The 17251-nt window shown below is 53.7% G+C and overlaps 6 protein-coding genes across 6 annotated transcripts; 3 read left to right on the top strand and 3 right to left on the bottom strand.

Annotated features, from left to right (window-relative positions):
* Positions 1-1747: 1747 nt before the first annotated feature.
* Positions 1748-6774, top strand: MYCFIDRAFT_56808 (glycoside hydrolase family 13 protein; the record flags this gene model as incomplete). Its single annotated transcript, XM_007930676.1, has 2 exons — positions 1748-6328; positions 6384-6774. The coding sequence occupies 2 exons, from the start codon at positions 1748-1750 to the stop codon at positions 6465-6467; spliced, it is 4665 nt and encodes a 1554-aa protein (XP_007928867.1). The 3' UTR covers positions 6468-6774.
* A 662-nt stretch (positions 6775-7436) lies between these two features.
* On the bottom strand, positions 7437-8712 carry MYCFIDRAFT_177401 (uncharacterized protein; the record flags this gene model as incomplete). The annotated part of the gene is made up of 3 exons (XM_007931198.1): positions 7437-7475; positions 7512-8546; positions 8581-8712. 3 exons carry the CDS (start codon positions 8710-8712, stop codon positions 7437-7439), a joined length of 1206 nt encoding a protein of 401 aa, XP_007929389.1.
* Positions 8713-8861: 149 nt separating this feature from the next.
* Positions 8862-9718, bottom strand: MYCFIDRAFT_177400 (uncharacterized protein; the record flags this gene model as incomplete). Its single annotated transcript, XM_007931197.1, has 8 exons — positions 8862-9059; positions 9085-9101; positions 9135-9156; positions 9188-9250; positions 9286-9337; positions 9365-9466; positions 9511-9633; positions 9663-9718. 8 exons carry the CDS (start codon positions 9716-9718, stop codon positions 8862-8864), a joined length of 633 nt encoding a protein of 210 aa, XP_007929388.1.
* A 52-nt stretch (positions 9719-9770) lies between these two features.
* Positions 9771-11891, top strand: MYCFIDRAFT_198682 (uncharacterized protein; the record flags this gene model as incomplete). The annotated part of the gene is made up of 4 exons (XM_007931196.1): positions 9771-10673; positions 10778-10864; positions 11647-11691; positions 11784-11891. The coding sequence occupies 4 exons, from the start codon at positions 9771-9773 to the stop codon at positions 11889-11891; spliced, it is 1143 nt and encodes a 380-aa protein (XP_007929387.1).
* MYCFIDRAFT_166785 (uncharacterized protein) lies at positions 11885-16332 on the bottom strand. The gene is made up of 2 exons (XM_007931195.1): positions 13160-16332; positions 11885-13016 (listed from the first exon to the last, which is right to left on the bottom strand). Exons 1-2 carry the CDS (start codon positions 16298-16300, stop codon positions 11958-11960), a joined length of 4200 nt encoding a protein of 1399 aa, XP_007929386.1. The 5' UTR covers positions 16301-16332; the 3' UTR covers positions 11885-11957.
* Positions 16325-16618, top strand: MYCFIDRAFT_177397 (uncharacterized protein; the record flags this gene model as incomplete). Its single annotated transcript, XM_007931194.1, has 3 exons — positions 16325-16345; positions 16396-16540; positions 16590-16618. The coding sequence occupies 3 exons, from the start codon at positions 16325-16327 to the stop codon at positions 16616-16618; spliced, it is 195 nt and encodes a 64-aa protein (XP_007929385.1).
* Between the last annotated feature and the right edge of the window lie 633 nt (positions 16619-17251).

Here is a 17251-nt window from a genome sequence, read left to right as displayed (position 1 = left end):
ATAGAAACTTAGGTATTAGGAACTTACATCCCCTCTAATACCGCTATTTAGTATCTCTCGCTACTAACTAGCGGTCTATATAACACCTTTATAATAGAAGGCATCTATACGGACGGACAAAGCCTTATAGGAAAGTCCTGCGCCTATTACGTCGTCTATAAGAGGCCCGAGATGCTTATTAAGGCTATCTAGCTATAGTCGAATATTACCCTTCTTAGCTAGGGACACCCTCTTAAGATTCTTCTTCGTAGACTACTTTATAACACCCTTTTTTGCACAGTGCGCTCTAATAATAGCAAGACGACCTGCATTAATACCCTCCTTTAATAGGTAGAAGATATAAGCTATATTATAGTTATGCTAATCTATTAGGTGTTCGATAACAACCTAGAGGCCGTTACTAGAAGCTCTTACGTCCTATAGCGCAGTTAGCTTCTAACGCTTCTAACTAACTTAATCTACTATATTAACCTTACTATATAGTCTATCGTATAACTATAGATATTATCGCCCTCTATAGTAGAATTACGACTTCTACGCGCGATCTTGTATCCGTAAGGAACCTCCGCGCCTTTATTAAATAGCGTAATTACCGCGATTAAGGCATTATACGGCAACTCGTTATATTCTATCTTTCGAATACCCTCCGAGTCTATACGACTACGATTAAAGTTACGCCGATAACGATAATAGTAGATCGTCCGCTTTATTAGCCTATCCTTCGACTAATTAAGAGGCTTCTCTTCCTATATATTAGAGACGAATAGCTATACCTAATCGTATTTAGCGGCCTTTATAAAAGAGCCTTCGGTCGATAGATTAAATAGCAAAAAGCGCAGTTAATAAGTTATAGAAATAGGGATAAGATAAGCTATATTAAAGACTAAAGAGCTATAAGTATTATAGTAACAAAGAGCTATAAGCTATAAGTATTGTAGTAATAATAGAGCCTATAACACCTCCTATAACACCTCCTATATAGGCCCTATACTATTAGGTTTCGACGATATAAGGTTATAGACCCCTGCGTCTGCGGAATGCCTGTTTTAGCTAGCAATATCGACACTTCTTAGATACGGTTATCTACGAAGGAATGCCTCGGAAATTAAATGTGGCGCTGATCGGCCTGCAGCTAAAATACTCTGACATCCAAGTATAATTAGTGAGAGATGAGGCGGGGATCGGCGATGAGATCTTGCTCCTCCGAAGCTCCAATGCAGGCGCGGGCGTCCGTCACGCGGGAGGCGCATCCATTGTGCTGCACCGCGCTACCGACTCAACGTAGGAAGGACGTCAAAGGCGCTTGTTGCTGCTCTCGTTCCTGCACCGCCGGTCCGCCTGCCTTCTCGGTGCCAGCGCGATGGGCGGCAGCTGCAGCTGCAGGTACACGTAGCCATTCGAGGAAGATCAACACCACGCCCACTCCCACTCCACTCCACTCCACTCCATCTCTCTCTCACAGCACAACTCCCACCTCGCCAGCTTTACGAGGCAGCCATCTTGCACATTGTCACTCATTGTACATATCGGGCATTGTAAGATACCATACTCTACCCCACGAGCCTCACCACCGCAGTTTCTGCACCGAAGCATCTCACCACGCTGCATCATCCGCAGCCTCCACGCTCCCTCCACTCTGCCCAGCCAGCAGAGAAGCCACGCCTCCAGACGGCAGCGATACACGCTCTGCGCCGTGCGCATAGCTGAGCGGACGCTCGCGAGCAGCCCCGTCACCGCCATCGCGATCATGAGTCCGCAGCAGATCAGCAACCACACCGCGTACCTGCTTCCTCTGAAGGACGATGGCTCCCCGGACCTGCCAGGCTCTCCGCCCTACATCTACCTCGCCCCACCGACGAAGCCCGCCTACTGCGTCCGCTTCCAGATCGAAGGCACGAGCTCCATATGTCGCGAAGGCAGTCTCTGGGTGAACATCCCGCCCAAGGGAGAGAGCTTCGATCGCAAGACCTTCCACCAGTACAAACTCAATCCGAGCTTCAGCAAGTCCATCGACATCGATATCCCAATCCACTGTGCCGGTGCCTTTGAGTTCTACTGCACCTACACTCCGCTCCCACCTTTCACCACGGCCGACGTTGCCACGCCGCAGCCGACTCGCACGGAAACCTTCTACATCGATGTCTCGCCGTCGCTGCACGCCGACGATGCTCCGCTCCCGCTCGATGCCATCTCCATCATATCCGTCCTGTCCAAGTTCATGGGCAAGTTCCCCACCGACTTCTACCGCCATCTGCGTGGTATCAGCGAAAGAGGCTACAACATGGTCCATTTCACGCCTCTCATGGAGCGTGGAGACAGCAACTCGCCATATTCCATCTACGATCAGCACAAATTTGATCCTCACATTTTCACCAATGGCGAGAAGGACATCGTCGATCTCGTGTCGAACATGGAACACCAGTACGGCCTTCTTAGTCTGACGGACGTGGTCTGGAACCATACCGCAAACAACAGCAAGTGGCTCGAGGAGCACCCGGAGTCGGGCTATAATATCAATACAGCCCCGCATCTGCGACCTGCCTACGAGCTCGACAGTGCTCTCTTGCAGTACTCCTCTCGACTGAAGTCTCTCGGTCTGCCAACCCATCTCACTGGAACCGACGATCTCCTCAAGATCATGGACGGCATCAAGATTCACGTCATCGGCGCCATCAAGCTGTGGGAGTTCTACGTTTGCGATGTCGACAAGAATACCACCCAAATCGTGTCTGCGTGGACCGATAACGATGTCGACTGGAATGTCGACGTGCCCGAGAACATCGCGGATTGGTCATTGAAGGACAAGGCCAACTGGCTCCGCGAGAAGTGTTGTCTGGGCACAGATCGTATGGGCGAGCGCTTCCGCAGGAAAGTTGTTCCTCAGCGAGGTGCTGCCCTTCTGGCCAAGCTCTTTGGCAAGTACAATATCCACGGCAACGGTGCCGGCGATGAGCGGACAGCTTACGGCACGATCCACGCGTTCCTCAACGAGCTCAACCTCGACTGGTACAAGGAATACGATGCCGACGTTGCAGCCCTCATGGAGCAGATCTTCAACCGCACCAAGTATATCAGACTTGATGACAACGGGCCAAAGATTGGCGACATCACACTCGAGAATCCTCTCATTGAGTCCTACTTCACCCGCCTGCCATACAACGACACCACTGCCAAGCACGACCCAGACTCGCTTGCCCTGGCGAACAATGGTTGGGTCTGGGCTGCCGATGTGATGCGTGACAACGCAGGCCCCAAGTCCAAGGTCTACCTTCGCCGTGAGCTCATTGTCTGGGGTGATTGCGTCAAGCTGCGATACGGCTCTGGCCCACAGGACAGTCCTTTCTTGTGGCAATTCATGACCGAGTACACGCAGCTCATGGCCAAGTACTTCCACGGCTTCCGCATCGACAACTGCCACTCGACGCCGCTTCACGTCGCCTCGCACATGCTCGACGCTGCTCGTCACGTCCGATCAAACCTCGTGGTTGCCGCAGAGCTGTTCAGTGGTGATGAGAAGATGGACTTTCTCTACTGTCAGAAGCTTGGCATCAGTTTCCTCATTCGAGAAGCCATGCAAGTCTGGTCGACCGCCGAGATGTCCCGACTTGTGCACATCAACTGCGGAAGACCTATTGGATCGTTCGAAGTTGATGACATCTCTAGCACGGACAAGCCATCATCATCCAACGGCAGCCTGACTAATGGCAGCGCTCCACATGGACGTGAAATCATTCACAAGATCGTGCCCTCCAAGATTCACGCTCTCCTCATGGATTGCACTCACGACAACGAGACTCCTGTCCAGCGTCGCGATGGTCGCGACACTCTTCCCAACTCGGCCCTTGTCGCCATGTGCGCTTCTGCTTCTGGGTCTGTCTTCGGCATGGATGAGCTGTACCCACAACTCATCGAGCTCGTCCACGAGAAGCGTCAATACACTTCTCCCTACAGCAATCTCCAACAAGGCCAGGCCATGAAGATTGGACCGAGCGAGGGTACTGGTGGCGTCAAGCGCTTGATGAACCAACTCCACGTCATCATGGGCAAGGACAAGTACGATGAGTGTTTCGTGCATCACGACGGCGAATACATAACAGTGCACCGTGTGCATCCGAAGTCTCGGAAAGGCTACTATCTCATCGCCCACACGGCCTTCCCAGGCTACGGCAATGACAAGGCTGGTTTCCCATCGCAGTGGCTTACTGGGACCAAGGCGAGGCTTTTGGGAGCCTGGAACCTTGAGTGCGACCAAACCTGGGAAGCGAAGCAGGCCGCCATCAATGACAAGGTGCTGCGTGGTATTCCCAGCAAGACCAAGGATCTCCGAGGTGTGACTGTTGAGCAACGCGGCGGTGATACTGTCATTACTGTGCCCGACCACTTCCCACCGGGCTCTATCGCGGTCTTTGAGACTTGGATCCCTGGTGCTGAGCATAGCGAAGGCCTCGACAAATACCTGACGTCCGGCGCACGCCAAGCGTTTGAGAAGTGCAGCCTCAACGACATCAATGCGATCATGTACCGCGCCGATTCCGAAGAGCGTACCATGTCTGGTGGAGCTGACGGCGTGTACTCGATCCCCGGCATAGGGAGCCTGGTATACTGTGGTCTGCAAGGCTGGTGGTCAGTCCTGCGCGAGGTCGTCGACCACAACGACCTTGGCCATCCCATCTGCAATCATCTTCGCGAAGGTCAATGGGCGCTGGACTACATCGTCAATCGACTCGACAAGCTCGCACAACGCAAAGATGGAATCTACAGGGGCGTTACTCCCGTCGCTGAGTGGCTTCGTTCACGCTTTGATGCCATCCGCAATGTGCCGAGCTTCCTCTTGCCGCGCTGCTTTGCTTTGGTCGTCCGCACCGCGAAGAAGGCAGCACACGAACGTGCGATCGAGCAGATGCATCCCATCGTACAGCACGGTCAGCGTTTCCTCAAATCCTTGGCAATGGTCTCCTGCCAGGTCCAAGGCTACATGGACAATGCCAAGCTTTGGCCAGACAAGTTGGATCCATCTCTCGCTGCTGGCTTGCCCCACTTCGCTCAAAACTGGGCGCGCTGCTGGGGACGTGACACCATGATCGCCATGCGAGGTCTTCTCACGTGTACTAGCCGTTACGAAGAAGCCAAGGAGCATCTTTTCTGCTTCGGCAGCTTGGTCAAGCACGGCATGATTCCTAATCTGCTCAACTCCGGCACTCTTCCCCGGTACAACAGCAGAGACTCCGTCTGGTTCTTCCTGCAGAACATTCAAGACTATGTCGCCATGGCTCCAGAAGGTCTCAACTTCCTCCAAGAACCCGTGCGGCGTCGCTTCCTGCCGTACGATGATACCTGGTTCTCATGGCACGACCCACGCGCCTACTCGCGGTCCAGCACTACCGAGGAGATCATCCAAGAAATCCTCCAGCGTCACGCCAGCGGCCTGCACTTCCGCGAGTACAACGCCGGCCCAGAGCTTGACAGTCAGATGAAGTGGGAAGGCTTCAACATTGACATCGACGTTGATTGGAAGAATGGCATCATTTATGGTGGCAACGAATGGAATGCCGGAACCTGGATGGACAAGATGGGTGACTCCGTCAAAGCCGGCAACAAAGGACATCCAGGCACTTGCCGTGATGGTGCACCAGTGGAAATAACCGGTCTGCTGTACAGCGCCTTGCACTGGGTTGATGGCCTGCACAAGGCTGGCAAGTTCAAGTTCGATGGCGTCAAGACTCCCGAAGGCAAGCAAATCACATATGGCCAGTGGGCCTCGTTGATTCAAAACAGCTTCGAGCACCACTACTATATTCCTGCGGACGACAGCCAGTGGCATCAATACGATGTCAATCCAGCTATTGTCAATCGTCGCGGCATCTACAAAGACATCCACCGCTGTAGCAAGGAGTATCGAGACTACCAGCTGCGACCGAACTTCCCCATCGCGATGACTGTCGCCCCCGATCTTTTCGACCCCAAGCACGCTCTCGGTGCGCTCGAGTTGGCCGACAAATACCTCCGCGGTCCGATCGGCATGGCCACGCTCGACCCGGCTGATCATGAATACCATCCCGACTACATCAACTCTGATGACTCCGACAATTACCAGACAGCGCATGGTCGCAACTACCATCAAGGCCCGGAGTGGTGCTGGCCTACTGGGTTCTTCCTCCGTGCCTTGTTGCACTTTGACCTGAAGCGTCGTAAGACCAAGGAGGAGCGTATCGAGGCCTTCCAGCAAGTGACGCAGCGCCTCAAAGGTTGCAAGGACCAAATTCACAACAGCCCATGGAGAGGTCTCACTGAGCTTACCAATCGCAATGGATCTTTCTGCGCTGACTCGGTAAGCTGAAGATACCCTGTCAGAGTGTGGGCTCTGATGCTAACATAATTGATAGTGCCCAACCCAAGCCTGGTCCGCTGGATGCATAATAGACCTCTACGACGACGCCAGCAAGCTTGGCGGTACCGACTTGCAATAGACGAGAGGATACACAGGACACTGATTCGACACGACCGAAACGACATCACGACGATAAGATGGTAGAACCGTTCATGGCAAAAGTTTTCACTTGCACGCAAGTGGCGATTCTGTTTCCTGTTTTCTGGTAGTACGAATGGAGGAAGAAAAGGAGAAAGAAGAAGCAAGGCGCGGGATATCGCAGGATGAGGAGTGAGGATACATTGCATGGAAGTGGAGACTGCGTTGTCCTGCCTAGAACCACCTGTGGTGATGAGTGATACCTACTGGCCAGATAACCTACACTAATAGACTGTTGCTTTCCTACCACCATCCATGAAGCTACTTCGCATCGCCGCCGGCAGACTCCGGCAGAAGGTCCTCTTACGGTCACAGTCAGTGGAGTATATGAGTCCCGTTGACTCCGATCTCCCGCGCTACCTTCGTGTTAAGTCACAGCAACATTGGAAGCTGCTGTGAATAGCCCGGCTTTAGCACACCAAACGAGCGAAGTTTCATTCAGGCAGCAGAGGAAGAACGTGAGGAGAGGAGAGTACAAGCAGGGAGGACGATATTCACCCTGAAGTTTATCGGTAAGCACAACTTTTTATTGCTGCAGTATTCTCGCAAATTGCTTGTGACTCAAGCATATCTATTCTCAACCAGAAGGCCCAAATCATAGAAGACTCGCTCGCTCAAATGACGCTCGTCCTCGATACTATTAATTGTGTCAAAGCAACGCCTTCTCCGCAGAATGCTCATATCTCAACCGCACCAGTCTTCCGTCGACACGCGCTCGAGTCATATCCAAGATCCGAATGCAAGCTACTCGGGCAATTGAAAGCAAATGGGAATCATCCTCAACTTATGCTCGTCTTCTGTACTAATGCTTCTTCGGAGAGCGTCCATGGGGTGAAGGCACCAATCTCTCCATGAAATGCTCAGATCATATCCGGAAATCGGAGTTAAAGGCTTCCCGGAAAGACACGCTTCAGTGGCCCTCGTCGTCCTCGATCTGATATGATTTTGTCTCCGCCAATCCTCATTCCATGGCCTGGAGACTGACTTTCAAAGCCTTCCGGATGAGCTTGTTGCGGTCATTCGCCTGCCGCTTCTGCTTGGCGCTAGCACCCTTGTCCCACGAGATGAACTCCACCAGCTCGATCACACCGCTTTCCTCCAGCGACTTCTCCGGCTTGAGCTTACGGAGAGCGCGAAGCATCGGAACCAACTCGGCGACAAGCTCATCCTGCTTCCACGCGAGCTTCCGAATGTATAGCTTCTGCAGAGCCATGTTCTCGCCAGATTTTCGTGCTTGCTTGGCGGCTTCCTTGAAGCGCTTGGTGATCTGTGCAAGACTGTCGTGGTCGGCCAGCTCGATCAACTTGATGTTGAGCATGTATGGTAAGGTGCTTCGAGGCTGGAGCGCATTGGTGTATGGGCATTGGGTGGGTCCGAAGAAGAAGTCCATGTGGTTGACGGGGGCCTTGCCGATCCAGAACACTAAGGAGTTGGCGCCGTAGAAGATCTTGGCCGCTTCGATGGAAATGGCTTTGTTGCATCTGAGGAGTTGGACGGGGAAGCCAGGCATGCGTGGGAGGGACTTGATGGAGGGGTGGTTTCGGATGCCGCCTTGAGCTGAGTATAGCTGGCACTTATTCGCTTTGGTGGGGTCGTTGACTGCTAGAATTGGGTTCGTATCAACCAAGGCGAAATGGTAGATCTTGTTGCGGATTTCTGGAGGGAAGGCTTCGAAAGAAACATCGACAGTCTCTTCGTCTGCTTCGGAGTCGTCGTCTGACTCAGAGTCGAGAGGTGAAATTTCAGTGTCGCCATCATACGCCGACTCTCCTTCTTCAGAGGAGCTCTCACCTCCGATTGCGTCCGAGTCCCAGACACAGTTCGACCAATCTCGATTCTCGAACGCAATGCCTTCCTCGCTGCCCACCGAATCGGTAAGATATTCTTCCAGGTCCTCGTCGTCATCGGCCTCGGTAAGATATTGCTCCAGGTCTTCATCGTCATTGGTCTCTGTCTCAGGAGCTCGTGCCTGCACGTCAGTCTTCCTAGGTGCCTTCGGCTGATCTGTTAGTGCTGAGTACTTGGAGATGAAGTAATTGGATCCGAGGACTTACACCACGAATCAGGCGGGTATCGTTGGATGTGTGTGTCTGTGCCAACTGGAAACCCGACGCAGTGTCGTAATCTTCGTCCGTGTCCTCGAGATTGATCATTTGTTCCATTAGGTATGGAGTGTCTTGAGACATTTTCGTCTGGATTGGGTATAGCTAGCTGTTTCGGTGCTATAGGTGGACGTCTGGCCTTGAATCTAGAGACAAGTGAAAGTGGAAGGCGAAGTCACGAGCGTGAACTTGGTCCGAGTAGCGCAGTCGGCGAAGGCGCCTTAGCACGTAGATCAGCTGGCGCAAGATTGAAATGATCGCAATCGCTGGTGCAGCAGATGGTCAGGCAAGCGAGCTGTCAAATGTAGTGCCGCTGTATGATCTGGATGATTGTAAGAGGCGGAGATCGGGTTGATGTCCGAAGGTCTGATTGTGTCGTAGTCGTGAGTTGGTTGATGTCGAAGAATGAGTGTGGACGCGAAGAAGGGCTCCTTTTTGTGTGCTCGCCTGCTTCACTGAACAGCTCGTGCTCACTTTCATGTGAAATCACATGCAGACTGCGTCACTGCCCACAGGCCTACTCACTCTCTCGCTCAGTTGCAAGCACACTCATCGCCACGTCACTATCTGGCCCGCTTTCAGGAGGTTCGGCTCCACGAATGGTTCTAGGCATTCGTTTGCCCTCATCCCAAGTCAGGCTCTAGGATATATACTGACGCTGATGCCGCGCATGTCACTGTCATTGATTGGAGCTGCGTGTATACCTTTGCTGTAGCAGTTGTTGCATCGCGGTCACGAATACTCGTTCGGGGGAATAGAGATGAAGATGTCTACACTCTCATTATTGTATGAAGCGATTGAGGGAGATGCGAGCTCGACGCTTTGACAGCCTTGTTTGCTGGAGAAAGACATTTGCGGCTTGATTGCGAGGAGAAAGTCCACGAAGTCGCGAGGGAGGTTGGACGTGCCAAGACATCCGGGTCGGCAGTTGCCGGCGGGGCGGGCTGCGGGCGCAAGATTTTACCATCTCCTCTGCGACGGCAAACACGGTGGAATCCACGACTGCTTTGTCCACGCGAGCCACGACGACACACACGACTCCGACCCGGGCAGCCTGACTGAGCTCAGGCCGTGACGAAGGAAGTGACATCCCGCCCCGCCCCGCCCTGCCCCGCTCCGCCCCGCCGCGCCCCGCCGCCGACATGCCTCGGGGACGCGACGAGTGCTGGCTGGAGGTCAAGCGCAACCTCGACGAGGACTCGGGCAAACGCCACCCTCGTGTCACGTGCAAGCATTGCATGACCGAATGGACGTCCAACGAGAAGGCGCGAGTGATCGAGCATCTGCAACGCTGCGCCGAACTGCCCGAGCTGCTGTGGCGCACGTATCAACCACACCGCCTCGACCCGACTCTGCCCTCTGCCGCCGAGCTGCAGCAGCAACAGCGCGCCCGCACGCGAGGCATCGGGTCGATGTCCGCCAACGAGCAGGACATCGCCACCAGTGCCTGTGCCCAGTGGATTCACTCGTCGGGCCTCAATCCGAACATCACCGAGCATCCCGCCTTCAGGGCCTTCCTGCGCACCCTTCGTCCTGCCTTCAAAGTGCCCAGCAGACACCAGCTCACCCACGCGCTGGTCGATGCTCCCCTGATGTTCATTGCCTACTTGGCAGACCCGCAAGAACGCCATCGCCGCCCTGCCATTCTCGACAGCAACGAGGAGACCCAGTCCCGCTCCCTGCAAGCCTTCCTCCTCAAGTATGCCAACAATCACGCCCCCAAGGCCTCGTCGCTGCTTGCCATGCTGTCGTTGCTCCGAGTCAAGCAGGGTCCGTTCGCCAACAATATGGTCTGGATGGCCAGCGAGCAGATGACTCCAATCCAATGGTGGCAGAACTTCTGGACCGAAGAGCACCCTGACCTGGCTGAGCTCTGCATGATCGCCCTCGCCATTGCGCCTCCTGGTGACACCATTGAGCGGAACTGGTCACCTCACAGCTTCGTCCATATCCTCAAGCGTAACAACTTGAGCCCGGATCTTGTCAATCGCCTTGTCGTCACCTTTTGGAACTTGAGAATCCAGCATGGCTGGGTAGATGATTCGGTAAGTGGAGTGTTTCCGGCTAGTGCTGGGCGATTCTCGTTGCCACCGCTCACTGCCGGTGTCGAGGCTGCTGGTGCTTGATGTGTCTTACTGACTCTTTCCAGGTCAACGTGACCACCGCCGACGCTCCTCACGAACCAGACGCAGAGTTCACTCCCGACCACATGGAAGGATTCATGCCCTCCGCGAACGTCAGTATGCTCCAAGGCTGATGCAGAATCGATCTTCACTTGAGTATCTGGGCTGCACAACAGCTGCCACGTCGAAGACAGGGACTGCGGCCTTGGTATGACTTTCCCCAAGACGCATCGGCGATATCTGTTTTGGGATTGGCATGAGAGAGGTGCAGGCGTGCATGTCAGCATGATCAGCAGCATCCATGATTATGTGGTATTGTGTCAGCTGCATGTCTAGACCGACACACCCACTCCATCCTTAATCGGGCTGTGTAGATTGTGCAAAGTCTAGCGAAAAGAGCAGGTAGTCGATGGGAGTAATGTCTGCCTTTATCCTTCCCCGCTTCGAGCTGCGGCGAGGGAGCGGGCGCTTCGGCGAAATTGGCACGGCCAGGGCAAGCGCATCACAAATCGCACTGCACTCGCACGACACACGATACTGGTTCAGAGGGCACGGAGGCGTTGGTGCAACATACATTGAAATGGACGAGAATCGGTGCAGCATGTTCAGCTTTGTCTCAGCCATCTTTTGCGTCTTTCTTTCATTCTTATCAGCAGCCAATGCCCTGAAAAACGATACCAGCCATGGCGGCAAGGCGATCATTATTGACACAGACATCATGGGCGACGTCGATGATGTGGGAGCGTTAGCAGTAGCCAATGTGCTTCACAATTGCGGAACGGCCGACTTGAGAGCCGTGATGATCAACCCCAATTCCTCTTATGGCTCTCTCGCCACTTCTGTACATTCACGCTCACGAACACGTAAATATCCAAATGTCTAACGACATTGTCAGGCAATCAACGCTTACCTCGGCCATGGCGACATACCTATTGCAGCAGTACGCCCGCTTACAAACGACTCCTTTTTCGACTCCTACGCATACACCACCAACGAATATGCTTCCAAAATCGCAATGACGTGTCCGTCAAGAATCAGAGGCAGCTGAAGCTGGCTGATGGAGTGAGCAATTCGAGCGTAGCACGGATGCTGGAGCAGTTCTACGTCCACGATCCAATTGACAAGAGCTGTTTGGGTTGAAGTAATATCAGCTTTGCTCAGTCTATATACGAACACTACACACCATTACATTTTAAGCCAAGCATCTCACAAGACTCGCCCAGCAGTGGAAGCCTGACTGCGATCCTTAGTCTGCACCTTCTTCAGCCCTTTGCCAAGCTGGATTTGTTCGAGGAGACCACTACGATCAGGTAGACCGGCTGGCGGGCCTGAACTTGGAGGCATGCTTGGTGGTGGAGGAGGTCCAGGAGGCGGCGGTGCGCCAAGAGGTTCGTCGAAAGACCCAGGCATAGGCGGAGGTGGCGGCGGTGCACTTGGCGTGCTGTTTGTAGGCGGAGGACTGGCGATGCGGCCTGCATTGGCCGGCGATCCTGGTCCCGAGACTGGACTGTCCATTGCAGACAAGGGTCGTGGAGGAGCCATCGTGCCGAACAGGATTGACGCAAGCTGCTTCGCACTTCCGCCTTGCGGCTTATCGTCGTCGTCACTTTCATCATCGCTTGAATCGAGCACAGACCAGTCATCCTCGTCAGCTGGCTTTGATCTTGTCCTGCTTGGCGCCGCAGACGGTTCAGGAAGTGCTTGCTGTTTGGCAAGGTCTTGCTGAGTGAGACGATGGAACGGATTCGTGTCCTTCTTCTCAGGAGCTTCTGGCGACGTGAAGTTGGATGTAGAGGCCGCTGACTGGTTCATGCTCTTGAAAAACGGATTCTTCGATTCGGATGGCGGGCTGGACACGGCCGGCGGACTTGTCGCGGTCTCAGGCATCGGTGGCGGAGGTGGTGGCGCTGATGTCTCTGGGAGCGGAGGAGCTGGCGGCGGCTCATTAATCTTCGGCAATTCTGTACTCTGTGTTGGCGTGCTTTCGGCAGGCATGTTCCGTTCGACTTCATCATCGCTGGAGTCGTCATCGTCCATGCTCTCGAGCTGGAGGCGAAGTTGCCTTTCGCGTTCTTTGGCAGCCTCAATCTCAGCTCTTTGGGTTGCAAGACGAGCTTCTTTTTCAGCATGCTCGCGCTTCGCTGCCTCTCGAGCCTTCTTCTCTTCGGCTTTCTTGGCTTTTCCGGCTTTGACTTGTTCTTCGAGAGCTCGAAGTGAAGCTTCAGCTTCTTGACGTTGTTGTTGAAGTTCACGTTCTTGACGTGCCTCCTCGCCCCTATGACACTGTTAGCACAAAGCTTGACTATGCGTATTATATTCACATACTCCATTTGCTCGGTTTCCTTCGCCAATGCAGCTTCCTGCTCTCGCAAAGCTTGCTCCTTGATCTGAGTCTCAGCGGGTTTGACCTCAGCTTTGTGCTGTGTATCACTTTGAAGACTTTCACTCCTGTTCTTGCGTGGGGCTGGAGGTGGAGGCTTTGGTTTGCCTGCGGTAGCAGCTGGCGAGGGTGGCGCGATCGATTCGCCATCAATTCTTGCCCTTCTCTCCTGCTCGCGTCTTGCGTCCTCTTCTTCAGCTTGTCGCAACTTGGCTTCCCGCTCCTTTCGTTCTCGCTCAGCTCGTTGTGTTGCAGTCTCACCACCACTCTTAGACGGCGCCTTGATTCCCAGTGCAGCCAGACGCTCAGCCATGCGCTGCTCCGCTTGCTGCTTGATGAATGCCGCCCGTTCTTCCGCAGTTCGGTAGCTTGAGTATGAGGATCCGGTCGTTGCTGGAGATGAAGCAGCGGGCGCTCTGCTCGATGCTGGACTTCCGGTGCCAGTGACGGGTGTGCTGGTCCAGCTCGAATCGTCCTCAACGGGAGGCTTTGCGCGAGGCTGAGGCCTTTCTTCATTGCGCACACGAGCTGCACGCGAGCTGCGCTGTAGATCAAAGATGAAGTCCTTGACCTCATCCTCCACACCAAGCCCATCTTCCCATCTTCGTCTTTCGTGCTCATCAGAGGCACTTTCAGCTCCTTCCTTGAGACTTGATTCCAAACCCTTGCTGTATTCTGTCACACTCTCTTCCACGTCCCGGACCATCTTCTCATTGTCCTCGCGCTCGCGTGTGACGCGTTTGCTTTCCTCCTCAAGGCGCTGAGCTGCAGCAGTACCATCATCGCCAACGTCTATCTTCCTGCCGGTAAGAGCTGCAGATCGCTGCTGCATCATCGCCTTAGCTCTTGCCTTGAGACGATCACTTTCGGTGACGGCGCCTCCTGGACCAGTACCAACAATTGCTTGCGCAGATGACGGGTTGGCCTTGGCATCTTTCAGCCTGAAAAGTTCCAGCTGAGCGTCTGCGATCGCACGCTCGCAGCGTCTGACGTGGCTGGCCAGCTCGGGTAGGCGATCTTGCATGGTCCGCAGCTGTCTTTGCAACGCTCGCCTCTCGGCGTCGGAGTCACCAGTCTTGAACGCACTATTCGGATGACCATCGATGTCCTCTTGTATCCGCCTGATCCGCCTGAAGAGCTCTTCTGCCTCTTTCCTGTCCTTGCGATCCAAGGCATCCTCCTCGTCTGCTTTACCCTCATCCTCGAAATCCATAGCGTCTAGTAACACTTGCTTCTCGCGAATAGTCTTCTTCAGCTGGTCGATGCTCATCTCATCGGCGGTATTAACGCTGCTCGTGTCACTGAGTGCTGGCGAACCAGACCTAGCATGATCACCAACTCTACGCCTGGCAGAGGAGCGGTATCCGACATCATCATCGTTGTTCTTGAAGACTGTCGCATCTTTTCGCGAGCCCGGTGCACCGTTCGCCTTGAACGAGTGACCCTTCAAGTAGCTCACGCCGGTCCTCTGAGGCTGCAAGAAAGCACCGGACGACTTGCGCTCATCGGCCTCGCCTCTCAGAAGTCCTTTCATAGCATCTATGCTGTTGTTGATATTGCGCGTTGAAGGTGGGATGAGCTCAGGTGGGAGCTGGTTCGGGATCGGATAGCCATTCAGCTTTCGATAGATCAAGTGCATCGCGACAGCGAATTCGTCCAGGTTCAGGCGGCCCTTATTGTGAGGATCGGAAAGTGTCCAGATGCGTTCTAAGTCAGGCTTCTCCAGACCCGATTGACCAAAGATCTCAATAGCCTGATTGCCTGTGATGTAGCCTTTACCGAAACCATCCCAGGCCTTGAACATCTCGTCGTAGATCTTCTTTTCGTCCTTGGTGACAGCCCACGGCACGGTCGCGTTACCGCGAAGACCTTGCGTGGTGAAGCCAGATTCTCTGCCAGGTTGAGGCATCATCTGCTGCTGCATAGCTTGAAGATTTGGAAGCCCAGAAGCTGGCGCGTTGACCAGACCCCACTGACCAGGTCGACCGGTGGGCTGAGCATTAAGAGGGGCGGCCATCGGGTAGCCGGTCTGCTGCGGCGACAGTCCTGAGCTCGGTCCAAATCCTGCAGGCATCGGTGGCATCGGTGGGCGAGGCCCAGTATATCCTTGGGCTTGTTGAAATCCGGTGGCTTGAGTCTGAAGCCCAGTCTGCATTGGCTGTTGGAAGGTCTGCTGTGGCTGCTGGAAGCCAGTCGGTTGAGGCAGGAGTCCTTGAAAGGCTCCAGTAGGCTGCGCGGTGAGAGTGCTCAAGAGCTGAGTATTGCTCGGGTTCTGTGCTTGAGGTTGCTGGATCTTGGGAGGCTCGTTGAAGTTGGGCGCATTGGACGATGGCGCTGATGCGGACGAGCTGTCTTCAACTGCAAATGAGATGATGTCTACCATGCTCGACACCTCATTGCGCACTTTCTCAGGCAGAGACGGTGGCAAAGCTTTCCCAGTCAACTTCAGGTTGCAGAGGTACATTGCCAGTGCGAACTCTGGGAAGAGTAGCTGCCCTGATTTTGTGGTATCCGACAGTGTCCATACCTGCGCCAAGCTGTTCCCATCCAGCTTACTTCTCAACAGCAAGTCCTTTGCCTTCTCTCCGCTCAGCGCCTGCTCACCGCTAGTCGCGCTCTTGAACAGCTGCTCAAACTTTGCCTGGTCTGCTGCCGTGATGAAGCTTAAGCGAATATTAGGGATCTTGCTGCCTCCAGACTTGGCGGGTGTTGACGGCGCGGGCTGTGGAGCTGGCGAGCGGAAGGAGTTAGCCATATCACTGCTGTTCATGCCGGTCGGTTGCGCCTGCATTGGCTGTTGGAATGCCGTCTGCTGTGGTTGCTGGAACCCCGTCGGCTGAGGCTGCTGAACATTGAGTTGTGGTGCCTGCTGCTGCTGCTGCTGAGGTTGCTGGAAGCCAGTGAGCTGGGGCTGTTGGAAAGCCGGGTATTGCTGTTGCTGCTGTCCATACTGCTGCTGAGGCTGTTGCTGGCCCGGAAAGCCCGTCGCTTGCGGTTGCAATCCTCCAGCAGGATATCCAGTATACTGCTGCTGCAATGGCGCTTGGCCGAATGCCGGCTGCTGCGCGCCATACTGCGGTTGCTGCTGGAAACCCTGCTGCGCGCCATACTGAGGTTGTTGGCGGGCGCTGTTGGCGCCGCCGAGGTAGGAAGAAGAGCCAGAAAACATTGCCGCGACGCCGGGCTATGCGAGATGATAATACATGGAGGTGTTGTGCAGCATTAGATGCACTCAGAGGGAAGGAGCCATGACGCTGGAGGTAGGCTCAGGTAGCGTGGATCGTGGATCCCTGCAAGCGCCTCGCGTCGCCAAGAAGTGACGTTGAGGCCGCAGTCAACCTTCAACTTCAGCTCCTGATTCTGATTCTGCTGTCAGTGTGTAGCATTGCGGTATCCGCGGCTTGGTGGAGTCACACGCCGCTTACTTTGTAAGCGGTCCACACCTATCTGCAAAATAGCCTTGGCAACCAACACCTATCTGCAATAGCATATGTAGACTATTTTATTTAATTATTTAATACTATTACAATGCCATTAGGAAAGCGGAAGTCGAAGAAACACGTACGGAAGGCCGTCTATAAATCCACGGCTACAAACCTTACTAAAGATGCTCGAGTAGCTGCTTAGATAGCGGCAATTCGCGAGTTTGAATATACATACTACCGCCTAGTTAACCTACGACGATAGTGTAACGAATACTACTATAACGATATCTATTATCGATTATATCGACGATATAATAGCAATACGAGCCGTACCGACCGTAAATCGTCGCATTCTCGCCTCTCCGAAGCCTAATCTATCGCCCTTGTCGAGTACTATAGATCTCGAGAATTAATAGACCTATCGCTGCTAACGTTACTTATTCGCGCTACGGCTAAGTTAATATTAAAGCGGTTACTTCCGGAAGGTAAAATACTAGCACTATTAAGTAGTAAGTAGCATAAGAGGTAGATAAAGAAGTATAATATTAAAGAGATTAAAAGGAAGCCTATCGAGTTAGCAAGGAAGGAAGTATACGACCCTTAGTTTATCGGCTCGTAGTTTAACAAGCTATACGAGTTAATATAGGTCTATAAGATTAGCCTTAAGAACTGCTAGAATATAGATAAGACAGGTT

The sequence above is a fragment of the Pseudocercospora fijiensis genome, assembly GCF_000340215.1.
Source record: "Pseudocercospora fijiensis CIRAD86 unplaced genomic scaffold MYCFIscaffold_7, whole genome shotgun sequence".
NCBI classification, from domain to species: domain Eukaryota; kingdom Fungi; phylum Ascomycota; class Dothideomycetes; order Mycosphaerellales; family Mycosphaerellaceae; genus Pseudocercospora; species Pseudocercospora fijiensis.
This window is presented reverse-complemented; position numbering and strand designations above follow the sequence as displayed.